The 22,791-nt window shown below is 42.2% G+C and overlaps 1 protein-coding gene across 3 annotated transcripts in view; it reads left to right on the top strand.

Moving 5' to 3' along the window:
- srcin1b (SRC kinase signaling inhibitor 1b) overlaps positions 1 to 22,791 on the top strand; it is a 50,711-nt gene that overhangs the window by 12,425 nt on the left and 15,495 nt on the right. For all 3 annotated transcript variants that reach the window (XM_060921103.1, XM_060921104.1, XM_060921105.1), the window contains 5 exons: positions 16,589 to 16,787; positions 17,444 to 17,745; positions 19,219 to 19,922; positions 20,212 to 20,295; positions 20,562 to 20,602. In XM_060921103.1, coding sequence (XP_060777086.1) covers positions 16,589 to 16,787; positions 17,444 to 17,745; positions 19,219 to 19,922; positions 20,212 to 20,295; positions 20,562 to 20,602 — 1,330 coding nt within the window. The remainder of the gene's footprint in view (positions 1 to 16,588; positions 16,788 to 17,443; positions 17,746 to 19,218; positions 19,923 to 20,211; positions 20,296 to 20,561; positions 20,603 to 22,791) is intronic.

Below are 22,791 nucleotides of genomic sequence, written 5' to 3' on the forward strand. Positions count from 1 at the left end.
CGTGGTAGACTGAACCCTGATCCATCCTTTAGATGTAGCCGGTGCCTAGGAACAGCTCGTCCCATTGATGGTAGACCATGCACTTCAGTAAGAGTCGATGACCAAGATCTTGCTGTCGTGGATTCCTTTTGTTATCTGGGGGACAGCATATCTGCAGAAGGTGGCTGTGAGGCTGCCACTGTAACTAGGGTCAGGGCTGCATGGGGTAAATTTAGAGAGCTTCTACCACTCCTCTGTTCCAGGAGTCTGTCTCTCAATACACGTGGCAAAATCTACAACAGCTGTGTTAGGGGGGCATTGCTTTATGCATGCGAATGCTGGCCCCTGAAACAGGCAGACTTGGCCAGGCTCCAGAGGAATGAAAGGACGACATCCGAACCCAGGACCTCCGCCAGTGGTTGTACTTAGAAGATCTTGCTGATACCATTCGATGGAAATGCCTCAGATGGTTTGGCCACGTCCAGAGGAACAACACCTGGTTGAGTCGTATATACACCCTGGAAGTCGATGGATGTAGGCCACCTGGGCGACCTAGAAAGAGCTGGAGTGAGGTGCTGAAGGGAGACCTGAAGGCGTTGGGACTGACCCCGGGCGATGCATATGATAGAGGGTTGTGGAGGAGCAAAACCATGCAACGTCATACCCTCAGTTCAGTGGTCCAGTGACGTAAAATGGATAGTGAGTGAGTGAGTGAGTAGTCTTGCGTCAGTGTTCGAAATGCAAAGGCTACTCTGAATAAGAAGGATTCAGTATTACGAACAGCAGTGTGTCAGTGTGATGCAACTTTTGTTATATTACGCATGAACACGAAAGTCAGCTTTTTCAATTAATTTGTGCCTTTGGTGTGTTTTAATTCCCCCCCCCCCATGTGCATGTCATGTAATCAGAGTTGGCAAAAATACAGAGAAACTGTACTTCGATAAAACTATCTGTATTTTGTTAAATTCTTACTCAATTAAATATAATAGTAAGTAGGAAAAAACTACTTGAGTGAAAGTTTTTAAAAAAGCATCTACATTTAGACGTACTTAATTATTCAAAGGTGAAAAGGATTATTTATCATTGATGAAACTCAACCAGCTGACTAATTTAATTCGCTAATCTGCCAAAAATGAAATAGCTAGCTACAGCTACTTTAGCTAGCTGAATTGTCTAACTTCAGTAGCTAATTCACCAAACCTAAAGTTAACTTAAGCAAACAGGTGTCTTTCGATTTTATGGTGAATTTTTTTAAAAGCCACTATTTCATTTCTAGAAATAATCATGGCTTTGAGATTTGTAATAAGTAAAGTCCAGAAATAGTACTGAAGTAGTACAAAAGTACAAGTATGGTGGCAAAAACTTACTTGAAAGTCAAAAAGTATCTACATTTTAAAGATACACAAGTATTCAAGAATATTCAAATATCCAGTTCAATACTTTTGACTGACAAAAAGGGCTAACGTTCAGCATGCCCTGTAGTTCCTGAAGTAATAAGTCTAAAGTTTAATTGCCCTGTTGAATTGAATGTGAATGGATATTATTACCATAAACGAAAGTGAACTAGCAAAATATTTTGCAAAATTCATTGAGTTACAGAACGAACTTACCTAAATATTTGATAAAACGTATCTAGTTGGCTGATTTACAAAACCTAACTAGCGAGCTAATTGAACTAGGTAATTTACGAAACTTAGTTGGCTTAACTCAACAACATACTGTGCAACAGCAAAGTACAATAACTAGCTGATTTACAAAACCTAACTAGCGAGCTAATTTATGATTTAATTTAGTAAGACTAAGTATTCGATTTCAATAATAGTTCAGTACAAATCTTCCAAAATAGTACTTAAGTGCAGCAACAAAATACAGTAACTGGCTAATTTATAAAATTTATCTAGCTTGCTAATTAACAAAACCCAACAAGATAATTTACCAAACTTAAAGTTAGCTTAACTCAACGACTTTAGATTTCATAGCAAATTCTCAATATTTATGATCGAATCCAGCAAAAGACAAAATCTTCCTCAGAAAAGAAAAACCTCATGGAATTCGAGGTGAATAACAAGAACTTTTAAGGTCAAAATGAAAATGTAAGGAGCAAAAAGTGTTATCTTTTTGTAAGTTTAATTAAATAAGACCAGAAGTATTCAATTTCAATAATGTTTGAGTACAGAGCTTCCAAAATAGTACTTAAGTGCAGCAACAAAGTACAATTATGCAACTATTTCACAACCTTCCAGATAACGGTGAGTTTCAAAGGACCTGTGAAAAACCATTACCCCTCCATAATGGTTTAACTGCTGAGCTGTGACTGATTCTGTATGAACTTGATGGTTTTCTAATGGGATTTAAACTTCCCCCAGAGGATCCTGGTGATCTTTCATGAAGACCTTGTGGTAACAAGCTGTGGCTTCATGCACTTTATAATTCTTGATTCTGTATCCTGCTGCCTGCAAGAAAACAAGGAAGCGCCGATATCCAGAATTTTCAACCATCTCGTTACATCCGAGAAGATGCCACAGTTCGGCTCATTCTACACGGAATAGATTGAGAATCCATATTTCCAGTGGAAGAGCTGAGAACAGGAAAAAACTGATAACAGTAACTAACTTGATTTGCAGATGTTATATAACACGAATATAAAATCTTATTCCTGCTGTAAAGGCTTATTCCGTACATATCCTAATGGGGCAATGATTAATGGAAACCATTAGGTAATTCCCATTACAGAGTTAAATAATGTCTCATGTATTTTGCAAACTACTATCCTTGCATATGTCTGGAAGTCATAATGACATTAAACACTGGGTAACACTGGCTAATGTAGCATGGCTATAGATATTCTTAGTTTATGAAGTATTCTGGTTGGGAATTGTGCTTCAGGTTTACATGTGTTTAGGCAGAGTTGGGACCTGTTTGTGCTGTATAGCTAAGGCTAAAGGTTTGTCACCTGACCATCATAACTAGATGTTCTTTTTGAACATCCCATTCCAGATTTAGTCCCCTTTTACCGTTCTAGTAACCTCCACTCTTCTGAGAAGGTTTTCCACTAGATTTTGGGGTGTTGCTTTGGGGATTTGTGTTTGTTCAGCCACAAGAGCATTACATTACGTTACCAGACGCTCTTGTCCAGACCGACATACAACAGGACCCTGACGTACCCACAGCAGTGAGCAGCCCAGAGAGCAGTTGTGGATTAGGTGCCTTGCTCAAGGGCACTCCGGCCATTACTGCTGGTCCAGGTAATTGAACAGGTGACCTTTTGGTCCCAAAGCTATTTGTCTAACCCTTAGGCCATGGCTTCCCCTTTCATGAGATCAGACGCTGATGTTGGGTGAAGAGAACTGGGGTACAGTCAGCGTTCCAATTCATTCCAAAGGTGTTCAGTGGGATTGAGGTCAAAGCTCTGGTTACTTGAGTTCTTCCACTCCAACCTTGGCAAACCATGTCTTCATGGACTGAGCTTGGTGCACAGGGGCATTGTCATGTTGCAACAGGTGTTTCCCTTAATTCCAGTGAATGGAAATTTTGATGCGACGACATACAAAGAGGTTCTGTATGATTGTGTTCTTCCTAGTTTGTGGTAACAGTTTAGGGAAGAACCATATATGGGTGTGATGGTCAGGTGTCCACAAACATTTGGCCATATCGTGCATTTGCTTGGTGAAATCTTTCATGAACAACTTTGATTTAAGCTGTCCAAGTGAACTCCCACAGCTTCAGTGATGTTTGTTTCTGGTCTGAGGTGTACGATTTAGTCCTGTTTTGCCCATCTGTCTTCTGCTTCAAGCAGGTTTTAATTGTGCTAGCGATGTGTTTAGGGAGTCATTATCATGCTGGAAGAACATTTTTACCACTCAGTTATTTTCCCAACGGTACTCCATGATGAATCAAAATCTGTTTTTATTTCCTCAGCATTCATCATCCGATTGCTTTGCACCACATTTCCTCCATCACTGTCTGAAATGCACACCAGACTATGACAGCCATCACAGAAACCTGCAGACTTGTATCTTTTTGGTTCTTCTTCTGACATACTGCTGCTTTTGTGGAAAAAAATCTAAAAATTGGACTTTCTATCCCATCTAGCTTTATGGTCCAGAACATACCGAAATATCTTCTGTGTGCCATCAGACACTTTTATTTATTGATTTAAATTTTTTTTTTTGTAAAAAATAGGTTCTTGGCTGCAACCAGCCTTGAAAACCATTTCTTGAAAATTTCAACTCCGTGACAGAGCAAGTACTTTGGTAGCTGACTTGAATTTAATAAGATTTGATCTTTTCTGTCCTTTAAGGAAGTTAGCTTTAAATATTGTTCATGAAGCAGGCGCCTGCTTTGTTTGTTTGTTTGTTTTTGTTTGTTTGTTTGTTTGTTTGTTTGTTTGTTTGTTTGTTTGTTTGTTTGTTTGTTTGATTGGTTGATATTTTTAACCTGGTAAAATCCAGACTGGCAAAATTTTCTCGACTAATTTTACCATAGGTTTGTTGATCCCGTCAGTCCTACAGTATTTGCTCAACTGATGGTGACTCAGTTCAGTCAGCTGGCCCAGTACTAGAAATTTCTCACTAATCAGTGAAATCATGAGGGGTTCCTCAAGGAAAGGCGGGGAATCAGATGAGCGCTCTTTTTTTTATGCAACCATTCTGGAAGTGAAGAAGGAAGCAGATGGCCATTCAGAGTCTTGACCTACTCCATCCGTGTTAGTGCCCCAAATATGGTCCAACGTCTGGTGGGAGGAAGTGCCTTTGTTCCAGGAAAAGTAGAACAACAGTCATGGAACTTTTGTTTTCTGACCATTGGCCTTCCCATCTGCTGTAGAAGGGTTCAGTTTCTCTTGCTGTGGCTTTCTGAAGAGGCTAGAAGAAAAAAATCTTGCATTTGGACTGGTAATGACTATCTGACAAACCTCTCTTTTAAGATCGATCCTTCATTACATTTCTTGTCTTCTCTTTCCCAAACCACTTCATTCAGCAGGGACAGAGTAGTTGGTTGTGAAATCTACATGCTGAGAAATGGGATTCAAACTTTTTTGGCACTAAAGTTTGGAAGGATAGTGACGATCTGAAGGGCAAAGTGCCCACAGGGATTTTTAATTCTTTGCCTCCAAGATATGACACCTCATGAAGATACTATACTATCTGACCACTTGAAATGGATAGTTGTTTTTATTTAAATAAAGTTTGAGCCTTACTCTTGGACAAAGGAAAACCTACTTTCATAAGCAGGAAGAGTTGCTAGGTTGCTGCAAACTTGAAGACCAGAATAGTGGAACTAAATATGCCATTTTATGGATTATTGTATTACTGCACAGTTAAGCTGCATTTAGCAATGAACTTCAGCTGATGGAACAATGGTTAGAGACTGAAACCCTAAAAGGTTCTTATTTGGGATGGGCCTGGATTATTAGCATCACTGTTCATGACCATGGACATGAGACAAATCATTGATTCATTCACCTTGAGCGGTTTAAACTGCTCAAGGTTGCGGTGGGTCCGGGGACTGTGAAATTGATGCAGCTACCCATTGCTATGGGCATGACATTCTCACAAAATGTACGTGTTTTTGGTCTTTTTAATAGGGCACATTGTTTGTTTCAAAGTTTTACTTTGATGATTCATCTGCCCATTGAAGTTTCCACAAACTTAAGATGAGTGTTCATGGTTTTTTTTTCTCTCCATGTTCTCCAGTGGTTTCCACCAGCTATGTGCTGTCAATTATACTTTGATGGCTTGCGCTGAGAGGACTGTTGCTAAGGTAACATCAGAGCAGTTAATGAGTGAGCAGTCTAGACCAGTAATGAACAGTAAATTCTCCTGAGTCTCTTCTGTTTGCTGAGATTCTGCCACTGTTGTATTTGTTATGCACACTTCAGACACTGTCACAACTTGCATTCACTTGTCAGGTTCACTACATAAGCATATTTATGTTTTGCCTGCTAGCAGTGGTGTCATTAGAGGTTTACGGATAGGGGGTCTTTATTAGGGCAGCTGGGGATATGTTCCCTTCGGAGGGGGAAGGAAAAATGGCCCAAAAATAGCTGTTCATTATGAAGTTTAAGAATAACAAAAGGCTATTTTCTTTCCTGGCCTTCAAAAGTAGTTTAACTTCAAAAAGTCACATGCCTTCTAAGTTGCAGGCAGACGCTATTGGACTGATTGTCAGGCCAAAGGCAGTTCACCCTGCTGTAATTTCTCTCTGCAATGTCCAGCAGTGATTTAATCTGGGTCTGGGTCTGTCTCAGTTTCTGATGGGCAACTAATATAAGGCTTGTTGAAGTAGTTTTTTTCAGTAGAAAAGTAAGAATAATTCTCACCAGACATCATTTCACATTGTGTGTAATCACTTGACATGACTGTAGATTCATCGATTGCAGTCTGGTCTAGAAAGAAAGCAGCCCCAGCCTTGCTTCTTCATATCATTACGTGTATTTTTGTATGGCTTGTACTGGTGCTGTTGCACTTGGTTCCATCCATCCGTTATCTGTAACCGCTTATCCTGTACAGGGTCACGGGCAAGCTGGAACCTATCCAGGTGACGACGGGCGAGAGGCGGGGTCCACCCTGGACAAGTCACCAAATCATCACAGGGCTGACACATAGACAAACAGCAATTCACATTCACACCTACGGTCAATTTAGAGCCACCGATTAGCCTAACCTGCATGTCTTTGGACTGTGGGGGAAACCGGAGCACCCAGAGGAAACCCACACAGATACGGGGAGAGCATGCAAGGCCCCTGTCGGCCACTGGGATCAAACCTAGAACCTTCTTGCTGTGAGGTGACGGTGCTACCCACTACACCGCTGTGCCGCCACACTTGGTTCCACAAAAGTCCAAAATAATCCACTTTAAGACCTTGGGCATTTCCAGACTTTCCAAACCTTCCTCTGGCAAATAGCCATCTGCATAAGCTGGAGCCTTTTAGCAAGAACGTGGGCACTGGGGCTATCCTAGATAATAACACGGATAAATAAAAGACCTACCACTTGGATTACGAAGTTATGTAATTCCCTGACAAACTTTCTTCCTTCCTTATCACAATATTTGTAGAGTTTGGCAGCAACAGCTCATGACCAGACTTTGGTGGTACAGGAAGACATTAACAACAACATCTCCAACAAAATGAAGTGGAAAGGCTGTAACACTTGATTTATGCTATAGGCTACTACGTATCTAGTGAATTTTAGTAGACACTTGAGTGTCAGTGGGTTCAATACAGCATACTGTATGTGTTTACCAGGTTTCAGCAAAATTTCTGAACCAAGACTTGCATCCCAAAATGAGACTAACCCCCTGAAACAAGCCCGAGAAATTTGGACAGTTTTCCCTCAGGATTTGCATAGAAATCATGATCACTGTGCTGCACATGCATTTCTGATATATGGACATTATCTGCTCAATCCTTATTTCTCTTTCTCAATCTTTGCAGTATATCTTACAATAGGAATGGTTCTAAACACATTATCTGCACTTGCACGTTGCCCTTGTCTCCGGTAATGCATTATACTGTATTTAATTTAGATTTGGGAGTATTTTTATTTTCAAACAAGTCTAATTTGGTGTAAAAAAACAAAACAAAAAAAAAACCCTCAAAAAAAACCCTGCCAACCCTGCCATTAATTACTTCTCCACTGAAAAAATGTTCATAGACTGAGCATAGGGCAGCGTGATTCCTGGCCCAATGGGTGTCCGTTAGCACTTGTTGCAGTTCCCATTTTTGCCCACTAGGTGCAATAATAACTCTATGGAGCTAAATGGGGAAGTGAACACACTGCTTTACAATTGCACAACATCGAGAAAGGTAATAATAAGTTAAACAACATATCGTTGTAAAAGCATATGAATATAAATATTTGAATATTAAACATAAGTATTAAATGTCATTGTTCCTTAAAAATTCTTTAACACTCCTCTTGAAAGCACAGATGGTATTGGAGTCTCTAACTGTGTTAGGTAAAGAGTTCCATGGTTTGGGTCCATGGAAGAAGAAGGAGCATTGGGCTGTCTTTGTGTGACACCATGGTGTCTTGATGTTGTCCTTTCCTCTTGTGTTGTAAATGTGTGCATCAGATCTCTTGGCTAATTTCTGGCAGAGGTAATCAGTCGCCATTTGATTTAAGCATTTGTACATCATGGTAGCATCACAAAATCGTAGAAGTTGCTCAACTGATAACCACTTTAGTTCCTTTAATGTGGGTGAAATGTGATGAAACTTTCGTGCAGCAGAGTTTCGTACAAGTTGTAGCTTTTGGATGTTTCCTTTAGTAGTAACAGACCATACAGTGGAACAATAAAATAACTTGGTGAAAATCAGGGCGTTTACAATGAGTTTGACAACATCCCTTGAGAATAAGTGCCTGATTTCTGTTAATTTGGCGTAATATAGCCAGTAGCAATGATGTCAAAGAGTCAGTGTGATCGTTGAATGACAGGCTAGGGTCCAAGGTGACGCCCAAGTCCTTGCATGACGTGACATGAACCAGGTCTTGTCCCCTTCCTGGGTCAGTAACATTAGAAACAGTATTTAATATCTGTTTACTGTAACTCCAAAGAACCTGAGTTTTGTCTTGTCTGGGTTGATAAGTAATTTATTGGAGCAACACCACTCGCCAACTTTGCAAAGGTCTTGAGAGATTTGATGTATGCTTTCTTTAATATCCACAGGGATATGAAGGAAAGCTAGATCTTTGTGTCATCCACATATGACTCCACTTGACAATTTCCAGTGGATCTTGGTCGGTCATTCATAGATAAATTGAAGAGTAAAGGCCCCAAAATGGATCCTTGCAGCACACCATGAATGATGAGTGGTGATGACAACGAGGTTTCAATACCGGTAGACCGTTCCTTCTCAACAGAGTATACCATGTCCTGAGGAATTGATTAGATAAAACTTTATTGATCCCTTTCAGAGGGTTCCCTCAGGGAAATTAAGATTCCAGCAGCATCATTACAGATAAACAGAGAAAAGAAATAGAGAAAACTTCTAGATAAATTAAAATAAATTAAATATTTACATATACAAATATAAAAGAATAAGATATGGGGAAGGGGGGAAGAAGTGGGGTTAGGGTAAGTATGTGTGTGGGGGGGGAGCAGGAAAGATATTCCACTTTATATTGCATATTATATTGCACATTGTCCGGTATTGCTTATTGTCAGGCTAGGCTACTGCTCCTTCCCGTCCTCTGTCCTCCTGTTACCCCTCCCCCCCCAGAGAGGAGTTGTACAGTCTGATGGAGTCTGAAAGGAGTTTTTGAGTCTGTTCGTCCTGCACTTGGGAAGGAACATTCTGTCACTGAACAGGCTCCTCTGGTTGCTGATGACAGTGTGCAGAGGGTGACTGGCATCATCCATGATGTTCAATAGTTTGTCCATAGTCCTCTTCTCTGCCACTGTCACCAGAGAGTCCAGCTTCACGCCGACCACAGAGCTGGCCCACCTGATCAGTTTGTCCAACCTGGATGTGTCCTCCTTGGATGTGCTGCCCCCCCAGCACACCATGGTGTAAAACAGGACACTGGCGACCACAGAATGATAGAACATCCACAGGAGTTTCCTGCAGATGTTAAAAGACTGCAGCCTCCTAAGGAAGTATAGCCTGCTCTGTCCCTTCCTGTATAAGTGATTGGTGTTGCAAGTCCAGTCCAGCTTGCTGTCCAGCCACAGCCCGAGGTACCTATGAATCCACAGCTTCCACCTCGACTCCCTCGATCAGAACTGGCTGTGACCTTGGTCTGGACCTCCCAAAGTCAATGACCAGCTCCTTTTGAGGTGTTGAGCTGCAGATGGTTCCTGTTGCACCATACAGCAAAGTCCCTCACCAGGCTCCTATACTCCTCCTCTCTGTCATCACTGATGCACCCAATGATGGCTGTGTCATTGGCAAACTTCTGAATGTGACACAACTCCGAGTTGTAACAGAAGTCCGCGGTGTACAGGGTGAAGAGAAGAGGGGCCAGCACCATGCCCTGGGGTGCTCCGGTGCTGATAATTAGTGTCAGACGTGATGTCCTTAAGTCTGACATACTGTGGCCTGTTGGTGAGGTAGCTGGAGATCCAGGTGACCAGGCAGGGGTCCACTCGCATCCTGTTCAGTTTGTCCTGAAGCAGTAGGGGCTGGATGGTGTTGAAGGCACTCGAAGTCCAAGAAGAGGATCCTCACTGTGCCATTTCCCTTATCCAGATGCGAGTGGGCTCGGTGTAGCAGATAGAGGATGGCATCTTCCACACCGACACCTGCCCGGTACGCAAACTGCAGACAGTCCTGGGCATGTTGTACCTGGGGTCTGAGGAGGCTGAGGAAGAGCCGCTCCAACATCTTCATCAGATGTGAAGTGAGTGCCACCGGTCGGAAGTCGTTCAGCTCACTGGGCCAATTCCTTTTGGGAACTGGAACGATACTTGATGTCTTCCAGAGGGTTGGCACTCTCCCCAGCTGCAGGCTGAGGTTGAAGATGCATTGGAGTGGTTCACCCAGTTCAGCAGCGCAAGTCTTCAGTAGTCGTGGACACACCTTGTATGGGCCTGCTGCTTTCCTGGGGTGAAGCTTCCTCAGTTGACCTCTGACCTGGTCTGCAGTAATGCATAGAGGAGTCTGTGTTGAGGTGGGGGAGGAGGGGGCTGCTGTGATGACTGGGGGGAGGTGTGTTGAGGGAAGAAGGAGAGATGGCTGCAGTGAGGGAGAGGGTGGGGGGGACGTGGGCTGGTTGAACGGATTTGAAGAAGTCATTCAACTCGTTCCCCCTCTCCACTGTCCCCTCAATGACTCTGGTCTTTGTATTGTGGCCTGTGATGGTTTTCACACCTTCCCAGACCTCCCTCATGCTGTTCTCCTTCAGCTTCTGCTCCACCTTCCTCCTGTAGCTGTCCTTAGCTTCCCTCATGCAGTGTTTCGCCTCCTGCTGTGCTGCTTTCATCGCCTCCCTATCCCTGCTCCTGAAGGCGGCCTTCTTCCTGTTAAGGACAGCTTTGACTTCCTGTGTTACCCATGGCTTATTATTAGGGTAACACCGTACAGTCTTAGCGGGGGAGACCATGTCTGCACAGAAGTTAAGGCAATCCGTCAGTGTGTCAGCCCCTCTATGTCCTCACAGTGTGGGCTAAGCAGTACATCCCAGCACATCCCAATTCTTCACTGAATTGTGAGTGAAGATTAACATTTTTGAACAGATGATACACTGGAAAGAGTGTGTCTCTTCCTCTCCTGCCCTTATGGATGAATTATCATTTGGTGTTTGGTAATTCCTTAAGCTCAAACATGATAAGCTTGTTAGCTGCGGTTTTTGGTCCATAAGTTGCACTTCCTGTGTGAGTCCATGTGCTTTCCTGTTTTCACTGGTTCATTAAAACACACTAAAAATGTATTGGATTATGCATTTGGAAGACGTTTGTCATCTATTCATTTAATACTGTTTAACTGTAATAACTCAGTGTATTAATTTATTATGCACAGCCAAATGGATAGATTGCATCCAGAGAGCAGGAGGTGAATCCCAAATTGGTGCTATGCCAAGATATTTTGTAAAGCTGTCTGGATTCCAGACTTGCATTCCACATTCTAGTAATCTCCTTTCTGTTTGTTTCACTAATTTGTGCTGTTTTTTTTTTTTTTTGGCGGGGGGCTTTAAAGGGCAATGATGGTTAAAAAAAAAAAAGGCAAATATTTCACACTTTGATCACCTGCAGTTGTAGAAATATGTCTTTTGAGAGATGCTTGCCAGTTGTCTGTTGCTTCATAACCAGATCCCCCCCCCCCAAAAAACCTGACATTCTGGCAATGCATCTGACCTACAAACACACTGCGTCCGTATCAGTGGACTTTGTTGCTCTGACACTGTCATCATAATTAGTGTGTTAATCGTTCGAACATGAGGTTAATTAGCTGCTTACACTGCCACTTTGCCTCTATTGTCCTGCTCTAATCTGTGTGTGGGTGTGTGTAGGGTCAATTCTATTGATTTGTCTACTTTTGTTCGGAAAATGCATCCTGAACCGACTTGCACATCAAAATTTATAATCAGTATGAGATCTTCAAGGGCGTGTAAGATTTATTTTGAAATGAAATCCTGACTAGTGATTTTTAACCTTTTTTTTTCTGTTGACATAATGCTCTATTTTCACTTTGCTGAACAGTTTACCTACAATGTCAAGTCCAAGTTTATTTGTATTATGCTTTTAACAATAGACGCTGTGGCAAAGCAGCTTTACAGAACGTTAAAGACTTTAAACATGAGCTAATTTTATCCCTAATTTATCCCCAATGAGCAAGCATGTGGTGATGGTGGCAAGTAAAAACTCCCTCAGATGACACGAGGATGAAACCTCGAGAGGCACCAGACTCAAAAGGGAACCCATCCTCGTCTGGGTGATGATAGAGTGATTTTATAAATAATTTGCTTCTATAACTGTGCCCTATATAGTCATAAAGTACAACTGTGTAATCAGGAAATTCATGACAGTTTTAGCATCAAGTCTATTTTGTTGAAGTTATAAACTGTTCATTGATGTAAACTTGAGTGCAAAACTGTTCATGACAACTGCAGTCCTAAAGTTAGCAAGTCGACTGTAGTCTTCAGCCATAGATGCATTACTGTAAGTGTCCAGAGCCATCTTCCAAATGCGATTTTCAGCTGTCCGTATAAGGCCATCCTCCACAGGAGCGATGAGATGAGACTCCAGCCAGACGTAGGCCATCAGGATGGATCAGGCAAGTCCGAGGAGCAGAAGAGGTCAGCATCTTACTGGTGTCTCAGGATCGACATGGAACTCAGAGAGGGACAGACGGAGGGAAGAGACGGGGAGACGCAGGTTGTTGTTTGGTATGCCCAATGTCACCTAATGAGTAAGAACAGGATACATTTTGCGCTGAGTGCAGGCAGGGACTCTGGCAAGACTAACTGACAGCATGACTTAAAGGGAGAGCCAGAAGGTAACACAGACATGAGGGAGCCCTGGGACAAAAAGCAGCCATCCGTTACACCGTCAACAAACCCGAGTGAACGAGTGAGATGGGGGGGGGGACAGCATCCATACATCCAGGTTTACCAAAACGCTCTGTGCCCGAGGACGCTCCAGATCTACTCCTTTACCTAATAAGATATTAACAAAAAGCTTGACTAAATGTGTTTTCAGCCTCGACATTAAACACTGAGACTGTGTCTGAGTCCTGAACACTCCTTAGAAAGCTGTTCCAGAACTGTGGAGCTTTGTAAGAAAAGGCTCTGCCACCTGATGAATGTAGCCTTCACTATATGAGGTACCAACAGATAGCCTGCACCTTTTGATCCAAGTAGGCATAGTGAGTCATTCCAAGACCATTCAGTGCTTTAAAGGTCGACAGTAGTATTTTATAATCAATACGAAATTTGATCGTGAGCCAATGCAATGTAGATAAGATAGGGGTGACGTGGTCATATGCTATTGAGCTACCTGCTGATAGTGCTGCAAGTGAGATTTAGCCATTGCTTCATTTCTACCTAAAGAGAGTGATGCCGCATCGCTTTAGTCCAAGGGTCTGCAACCTTGGGCACACTGGTGATGATGAGCCATTGAAGAAATGTTCAAATGCCCTCTCAGCTGCATGCCAAATCACCTCTTGAACAGCCACTGGCTGTTGTAAGGCCTGTACCACAGGAATCGTAGTGGACATGAATGACAGTACGTTTGGCAGTCATGGCAAGATACTGTGATTGGACTGTAAGAGAGGAGCTCTGTTGCTGTCTGACACAACAAAAGATGTGGATGTTGTGGAATGGTGGAACATTTTGACGACCGAGGGTTTGACATCAGGAAGAGTTTTGCAGTGATGATAGTTGGTGCTCCTGGCATGGTCGTGAAACAGAAGGGAGCTGTCATATTAACTGAGGAAAAAGCCATCCACCCCGTTATGAAACTCCACTGCAGAATCCACCAAGAACACCTCTGTGTCAAATTCAGATCTTAATGAGGTTATGGTTGTGGTGGTAAAGGTTATTAACTTGATAGTTAAAAGATCTGCTCTGACACACTGACGGTTCCAGTCCTTGCTTGAAGAAATGGACTGCACGTACAAAGATATCCCTCTCCACTCGGCGGGTAGGTGGTTAAGCTGTCAAATTTTGGAGCGCTTTATCGGCTGCTTTGTTGCCATCAAGGCCTCCCTGGATGAAAAATGCCAAGACGATCTAGAACTCGCGGACACCTCAACGAGCTCAGTCTCTGAACACGAGTTGCAGCAGAGACTGTTTTGAACATGTTCAACACTTAACAAGCTGGCAATCTTTTAATGTGATGTTGCTACCTCTGCTTTCCGCTACTTCAGACACATCGAGCTGTCCTCGCAGCACATCATCACATGCAAATACTGTACATGAATGAGCTTGAGTTGGAGGTCACAACACCATTTGGGGGCTTTCAGAAGTATGGATCCATATTATCTTTTTGTGGTGGGGTGGAGGGTCCCCCCCCCCCAATAATGTCCATGATGTGCAAACATCTGCCTTGTTGCTGATTGGTCAGAAGGAAAGAAACACACACATGTATATCTCCAATGGATAACCCCGACACACAGGAATCACTGTAGTTGGGGAAGGGATGGAGTCAGGATGGCAGGAGGCAGTTCCTAACTTGCATAATCATACATATTCATATTTTCTGCATTCTTTCTGCTTACAAGAGGGAGATGTTTCCAGGCCATTTTAGTCATTTCCTGTGCATGAAAAAAAATCCCACACATCAGACTTAAAAGATGGTTATACTGTGTGTGTGTGAGAGACTGAGAGTGTGAGAAAGAGCCTTTGTATGCTTTAGCCTCATTAGTTCTGCTTCACTAGCCAACAGTGACAAAGCGTGTGCGCACACACACACACACCACACACACACACACACACACACACATTATTCTTGTACTTTTATTTTTGTGGGGACTCGCTGGCATCATACATTCCCTACCCTCTTCCCCTAACTTTAACCATCACAACCAAATGCCTAACCCTAACCTAAACCTAATTCTAACCTGAACCCTAAAACCAACTCTTAATCCTCAAACAGCACTTGGAAGAAGTGAGGACCAGCCAAAATGTCCTTAGTTTCCAAAAACGTCCTCACTCTGTTGGTAAAAAAAACAACCCATATTTCAGTCCTCAGTATGTAGCAAGTACGTGTATACACACACATTTCTTGATGGTCCTCCACCCTCCCATAAGGCATCATTGTTGAGTTCTGCACATCTGTTACTATAGTGCAGCTAATTAAAGTCTGAGTGCACTACCGAGAAGTCATTTTCCTTCACCAGTTTGTAAAAGCTAGTGCACAACTTCACTTTGTTCATGCTTCCTGTTCAGTAATAGAATTATAAGTGAGCTATTTAAACCAAACTGAGTCAAGTATTTGCAGGTGTTCCATCATATTAACCATAACTAAATAGAGAAAAATATGATTTTGAATTGAATCACATTGAGTTGAGTTGATGCGAATTTGACCTTTGGATCAATTTCAAAATGCTCAGTTCCTCTGTTAGTTACAATTATAATTCCACATCAGTCCCACAACCATTCAACATCTCTTTCTTGAGATATTGTGCTCACAAGTATCCTGGACAGAAGAAAAATGAAAGTATGTATGAACAAGACTGTCAGTGATGACGCAGCTCACTCCAGCCTCGTCTAGTCCAGAAGGAATGATCTTAAGTGGGCCACCTTGCGCAATAAATGTTGCAAGTTATATGCAAGCTATATATAGAAGCTATATCCACCCTAGGAATACCAACCTATTTGCTAGAAAGAATCCAAAACAGCGAGGAATTGACCGAGAAGAAGCAATTTTTGTTGAACTGCTCATTAAGGCTTAATTAGTCCATAACTTCATTACTAATTGTAATTAAGCAAATCTGGGTAGAGGTTATATGCACCCTAGATACTCCTACCTTCATGCCAGAAAGAATCAAAATCGGTGAAGAATTGAGCGCGAAGAAGCAATTTTGTGTGGAAACTGCTCATTCGGGATTAATTACTCCATATCTTCATGATTAATTACAATTAGGCAAATTTGGGTAGAAGCTATATGCACCCCAGGCAGCCCTACCTTCCTGCCAAAAAGAATAAAAATCGGTGAAGAATTGAGAGAGAAGAAGCGATTTTCGTGAAATGTGGACAATGCCAGACGGGCGACAGTCAACAGATGATGGTATAAGCTCATCGCCTGTTGGCCGAATGAGCTAAAAATGAATGCTTCCACTACTTAGTGGAGGAAGCATAAAAAACACAGCTTGCCATGTTACAGATAAACAAGGAGTTCTCTGTCCTGAAGACTTTCCCATGGTGGAAATTGACTTGACGGAATGCGTCTTTAGTTTAGAGTTGAGATGCGGGCCATTCAAAATGTTACACTTGTGGGAATGAAATCTGGATCCCTAAGTTGAGCCCCATCTTTTGTTCTTGGTCTCCTAAAAAAAAAAAAAGGTTCTCCTTGAGACACTTCCTATTAATAAAATATTCTCTTGTAAGGTATTACACAGCGAATCCTTAAGGATGCTAGATTTGTCTTCTATCAAGAGAGTATGGTCTATGGTCTATGATGACTAGTAAAACAGGCATTTCATCATGTTCATGCTCTCCCTCTGTAGGCGAGGACTCCTCGTGCCAGCGGTGGAGGTCATCACTCTCTTGCTGATCAGGGTGGAGGACGGTCGTTCTACGCCTCAGCAGAGAATCTAGAGACCATGGGTGACGCTGATCTTGCTCTTGGCTTCAGTCGCTCCAACCGCCTCAGACAGAGCCTGCCGCTTGCCCGCTCTCCCAGCCAGAACAAGCTCCGTCCGCCAGGTACTGCTCCCGCCTACCTCATCTTATATACACTCGCAACATATACATGTCAACTGGAGTTCTTTCTGAGGTGATGCGACCTACTCAGGGGGACGACAGATGAAAGCCATTTATGGGGAATTGATAAAGGCCCTTCAAAACGGTGGGCGCTTTGCTGAATGTAAATTGGCCCAAAAGACCTCAGGGTTCCCCAAGTCCATTGTTATTGTAACATATAATAATAACATCCTGTATTAGAACACCTTCTAACCAATCAGAATTGAGAATTCAAACATGTCCTGGTGACTCTTTTTACTGCATCACATTTCTTGCATTCCAAGGTACCAGAAAATGATTTTGACCTCCAGAGCTGTAAGCTGAAGTATTCTCGTAAACACGGTCGGCACAGGAGCCCATTTCAACATAACAGTTGGTCTCAGAGTGGAGGTGTGCTGAGAAGTGAGATTTACACCTCGAGACTGTTGGGATTTTTGTTAAACTGCAATCTTTGTCCCCTGTATAGAAAGCCTGAACCCCTTCCAGGAGATTTGTCCAAATGTTGAATCTGATAGATTGCACAAATACTCACAAAATGGCGTTAATTTACTGGCTGACTTTTCTCTTACTTCTCTGATCTAAATCTTACTCTTTACCCATTACTCTCTCTCCTTCCTTAGGTGTTTTGTTCCTGCAGTTTGGTGACGAGACACGGCGTGTTCACCTCAGCCACGAGCTGAGCAGCATGGAGACACTGCACGCGCTGATTGTGCATGTGTTCCCTCAGCAGCTGAACATGAGTGCGCTCCGTTCGCCCGCCACCGCCATCCTCATCAAAGACGAGGCGCGTAACGTCTTCTACGAGCTGGATGACCCTCGCCGGATCCACGACCGCTGTGTCCTCAAGATCTACTGCCGAGACACCGCGTACAGCACTCACCACCACGCGCACCACGGCCACGTCACCAATGGAGACCTACGGGTGAGCATCCAAAACTCTGATCCTCCCTTATACTAGTCAAGAACACATTCTCTACTAAATCCCAGATAAAATAGAAAAGTATCTGAATATATTGTTCACACAAAATTCAGTTCTGCTCTGAGGCCAATTGAAAATTAAACCTTGAGCAATTAAAAAAAAACATGCAGTGAAAAAAAGCAAAGAAAAACAATTAACTACTGTTCATGCAAGTTCGAATTTAGTTATTTTTAATTGTGGGAAATATTTAATTTGCTCATATAAAAAGCCAAATTCTATTCTAAGAACAATTTCCTTTGTTATATCAAAGTCTTATGAAAAAGAAATATTATTTTACTTCAACATTATATTTGTTTTTATAACCAAATTGATACATTTCTGTAGAAACATATTTGAGTTAAAAAAAGAATTAATTAACATTTTTAACTAGTATATATATTTTTATACTAGTTTAGCACATTCAAAGGAATGTTACAGAAACTTTTGATCTGTCCGTCGAACTAAATTTTGTAAAACTAAAGCTGAACCCTAATGGGGGGACAAACAAACTATAAAAGCCAACAAACTCATGAAATAAAATGAACGAAAAGCAGTATAAAAACAGACACAAGTTGAATTAAATTTAATTAAAACACTTTTGTTTAAAGACTAAACCCTGATGCTGACTCGGTGAGGATGCTTCTGTATGTGTTCCGCCTTCGATCAGTTAAAACAACCTTTTTCCATTTATTGAAAAAAGTTATTTCAGAAAATTAATTTGACAAAATTGTATTAATTCTCAAGACAGAAATGACTAATAATGGCAATACTTGGATTGTTGGACCATACAGTAAGCTGTTGAAAAATGAGGATATGCTAATGTAGGTATTCATTACCTGAGTTCGTGTGGAAGCAGCCATCTGCCAAAGAGTCTCTCTCACACGCACACATTCTCTCTCTGTCTCTCTCTCACACACACACACACACACACACACACACACACACACACACACACACACTCTCTGACTGATAATGGCAATAAAGACACAAAAACAGAGGACGACAGTTTGGGAATAATAACTATAGACTGACACTGTTCTCTAATGTATGAATCTACGTAGGTGCATGTTACCATAAACCGATGCTGCTACCACCATTGCTAACAAGAAATCTGTCGCAGGAAAAGAGGGAAAAAGAATTTTTATTCCAAAATTGTTGGTGGATGAGACAGCTAATTAGTTCTTTTTTTTTTCTCCAAGCAACAGGATAAAAATATGAGACAAAACTCCAGTATAACCGATATTTAATGATAAGCACCCAATATATGTGACATTACAGCCCTGGCCACTTATTTTCAATTGGTTCACAAGACAGAGGCTCGTGAAGGGTTGCAAGGGGTCAATACTTTTTGGCATTTCTGTAACCATATTAAATTCCACTAGTGTACTGTACATATTAAAATGAAGTTCTTTTCTTGCTTCTGCCAACATCCACCAGAGGGAGCTAGCGTACACCTCACGTGAATCTTCTCCTACTCGCCGCTTGAACACCCACCCTTCGTCCTCCTCTCCGTCGGCCTCCCCGTCACGCCCACACTCCCGCCTTTCTTATGGGTCTGTTCGGCCTTCCTCGTATGCTGGTCCACCCCCGTCCCCGCAGCCCCACCCTTACCAGCACCAGAACCCCAACCACCCTGCCTTCTGCCCTTCCCCCAGTGCCATCCTGGAGCGACGTGATGTCAGACCGGATGAGGAGGCGCCAGCATCACCATCAAAGAGTGTGGTGCTCCTGAAGAACGAGGTGGCGTATGCTGATCCGTACGCACTCGTCCATGGTGTGGCTTCACCCCAATCGCTTGCTTTCCGACGTGGCTCGCTGCGGTCCCTGAGCCCGTATTCAGCTGCTGCTCTGCAGTGCGAGCTTGATGCTGCCCTCTACAGGCCTGGAGGTCCGCTCTATGCCGAGCCTTATGGGCCGATGGGCTTCCGAACTTTGCAACCTGCATCACCACAGAAGCTGGAGTCTTACAGGGGTCACCCAGGTCGGGGATCACCAGGAAGGCAGGGCTTCCGAAAAGACGCGACGGTGTACATAGAGGGTCATAAATCACGGGTTGGGGGCCCTTTGCTGGACCAAATGTGTGTAATAGGTGGAGCAGGAGGTGAGGGAGTGGCACTGGCAGGATACGAAACCGAGACAAGGTAAAGTTTAATCATTTTGTTAAAATGGCCAATCTGGGATAGAAATGATGTGGAATGATGTTAAAGATCATTGCTGATTTTATGAGCTTGCTTTTAGCAATAATTGTTGCTAATTTTACTTATCATCATTACTTTTTTGGGTATGTCAGGATAATGTTTGACTAAGGAACTACTCCACAGTCGAAAGACACAAAATGAATAACTGGGATTTACATTGCTTAGTGGACAGTAAGGGCTAATTATTCTAATATAAATATAATGTGTTGCGTAAAGTATTTGCGTGTTTTAGGGAGCGAATGGAGGCCATGGAAAAGCAGATAGCCAGTTTGACCGGTCTGGTCCAGAGTGTTCTTACCCGAGCCCCGGACAGTCCGTAAGATATTTTCCAAGTTTTTTTTTTTTTAAATCATAAAATATAACTCGTGCATTGCGAAACCAAAGGCATAGACCTGTCGTAATTACCCTATCTGACAAAGCGTGCATTAGTTTTTCATAAATTGTAGTGGACAAATGCATTTAGATGTACTTCTTAAAATAAAAACACTGAGATAAAAACAGATCAATATTGGACTTCTGGAGCTTGCAGTAGAGACTGGATGTTCATAGCAGAAAATGTGTGACGGATATTTTCTTCAACAGTGACAAGGCAGAAACAGCAAGTGACTGCTCAGCACCCGAGAGTAAGTACTGCATGTGTGTGAATGTATGATGCATCAGAAATCGGATATGACTGTTGGAAAATAATGAACGATGGGTTGAAGCAGTGTTGTAGTTGAGTCGCTAAACCTCAAGTCCGAGTCCAGTCTCGAGTCCAGAGTGTTCAAGTCCAAGTTGTTCAAGAAAATTTCGAGTCGAGTCTGAGGACAAGACTCCAACTGCACCATTTGATGGTGGCTGTTGCTGCCTTTATACGAAACCGTCTCTGCTACTGTGTCGGACTAATGTTACTGCTCGACTGCCCCATTTTAGTTAAAAGGCTACAGATAAAAAGCTTGTTCATCGCTCAGCAAGCCCCGCCCACTATCAACAAGGCAAATAACAGGAGAGAGGGTTCACACTAGCTAGTTCATCGCTCAGCAAGCAAGCCTCGCTATCAGCAGAGCAATGAACATAGCGTGTCACTTCCTTCTCTGGGTGGAGTCTTGCTAAATGACGATTGAAGTTCGAGGTTGTCCCTGTCATTCCCTCGATAGTTCTTCGACATATGGAACACACAGCAGTGCATTTTCTCCCACTGCACAAGAAGTCTGTAGAAGCAAAGCGGACAATCCTTGGGGCATTCTCTCCAGGCGTTTTAGTGCCATTAATGTTAGTTTGTTCCTGAACATGATGTATGAACAGGCAACTGTGCATTCTCTTGCATGAAATTAGTATAAAATTAATGTAGCGAATAAATATCTTGTGCCAAGTTATTATGGCATGTTACAAAAAAAATAAAGAAAAAAAAAATCAGAGTCCACGAGTCCAAATGCACCAGCGCTCAAGTCCAAGTCAAGTCTCGAGTCTTTAAAATTAGGACACGAGTCAGACTCAAGTCCAAATCCTGGACTCTAGTACTACAAGCCTGGGTAAATGTGACTCAACATGAAGCGAAACCAGTACAGAACTGATAACGAACTACAAACTTCTGTCTGAGCTCCCGATACAGAAAACTAATCAAGTTCGAGGTTGTCCCCGTTATCTCCTTGATGGTTCTACATATGGATCACATAGCAGTGCATTTTTTTTCCCACTGCACAAGAAGTCTGTATCAGCAGTCTGCACGAGAAGTCTTTGTAATTGAACCAATCAGAATCGAGAACTAATTAACAAATACATTAGGGCTATAATCATATGGAATGGAGTGAATAAGCTTCACATTGTATGAATTCCTTGATGCTTGTTATTCCTTACTGACCCAATAAGATGGGTCACTTTCACGTCAGAGTTTTTCAACTCTTCAGTCTTGCGAGACCAGGCAAATTGCTGTTCCAGTTTAAGTCATTGCTGCAGAATCACGTGATACCATCACTTTTCCTGACGATTTTGCCCACCTTGCTTCTGAGGTGCTTTTCTGCCTTTCTTTCATCGAAAGGCCTGTAATCCTGTTCAAAACATGGCACGAACATCACCTACATTCATTAGGATTAAAGACACAGGTTAACCCTTGACCTGTTTTGTGTTTCAGCTGGCAGGTCTAGAAAAGGAAAAGGTATTTCTCTGTGTGTCTGTCACTCGTTTTTTTCTTTTACTACACTTCACTGAAGGTGTTGTCGACTGTCTGTCCATAGTCTGTTGAACCCACCACTAAGAACTGTTTTTATTTCATCAGTTATGACAAAACGATAGTTTTTATTCTTGGGTAATAGAAGGTATTTTACAGATAAATGGCTCTGAATATTCGACACACCTGCTGTCTACTTAGGAGGAAAAAGTTAGCTACTGTTTTTACCACAAAGAACAACTAATTACTGAAACTGCTGTAGTAGCATTATACAAGTTAGGATAATTCAAACATTTAGCATGTGCTTCTTTCACTGAAGGGCAAACACCTTTGTGGAGAAAATATGATGAACGTAGTAACTGAGGCAATGTCTAGAGACTAATTAAGAGTGTGTGTTAGAACGAGTGCATTAACACAAAACTGCGATTCGCCCTGCAGTCAGAGTTACTGTTATAGGATGTTCAAGATATATTTTAATTTAATATGAGAAATATAAGCGTAATACAGTACATTTTGTTATAGTTTTGCATAACTGATCAAATGAAAAACAGTGGACTGAGATATTTGGTACCTGCTGGAGATTATACGGAATGGAGCCAGGGAAAATTAGATCCCTGACATTGAAGACCCTGTTACAGTGTGTGTGTGTGTATTTAACCCAGACAA

Source organism: Neoarius graeffei, chromosome 5 (assembly GCF_027579695.1).
Source record: "Neoarius graeffei isolate fNeoGra1 chromosome 5, fNeoGra1.pri, whole genome shotgun sequence".
NCBI lineage: Eukaryota > Metazoa > Chordata > Actinopteri > Siluriformes > Ariidae > Neoarius > Neoarius graeffei.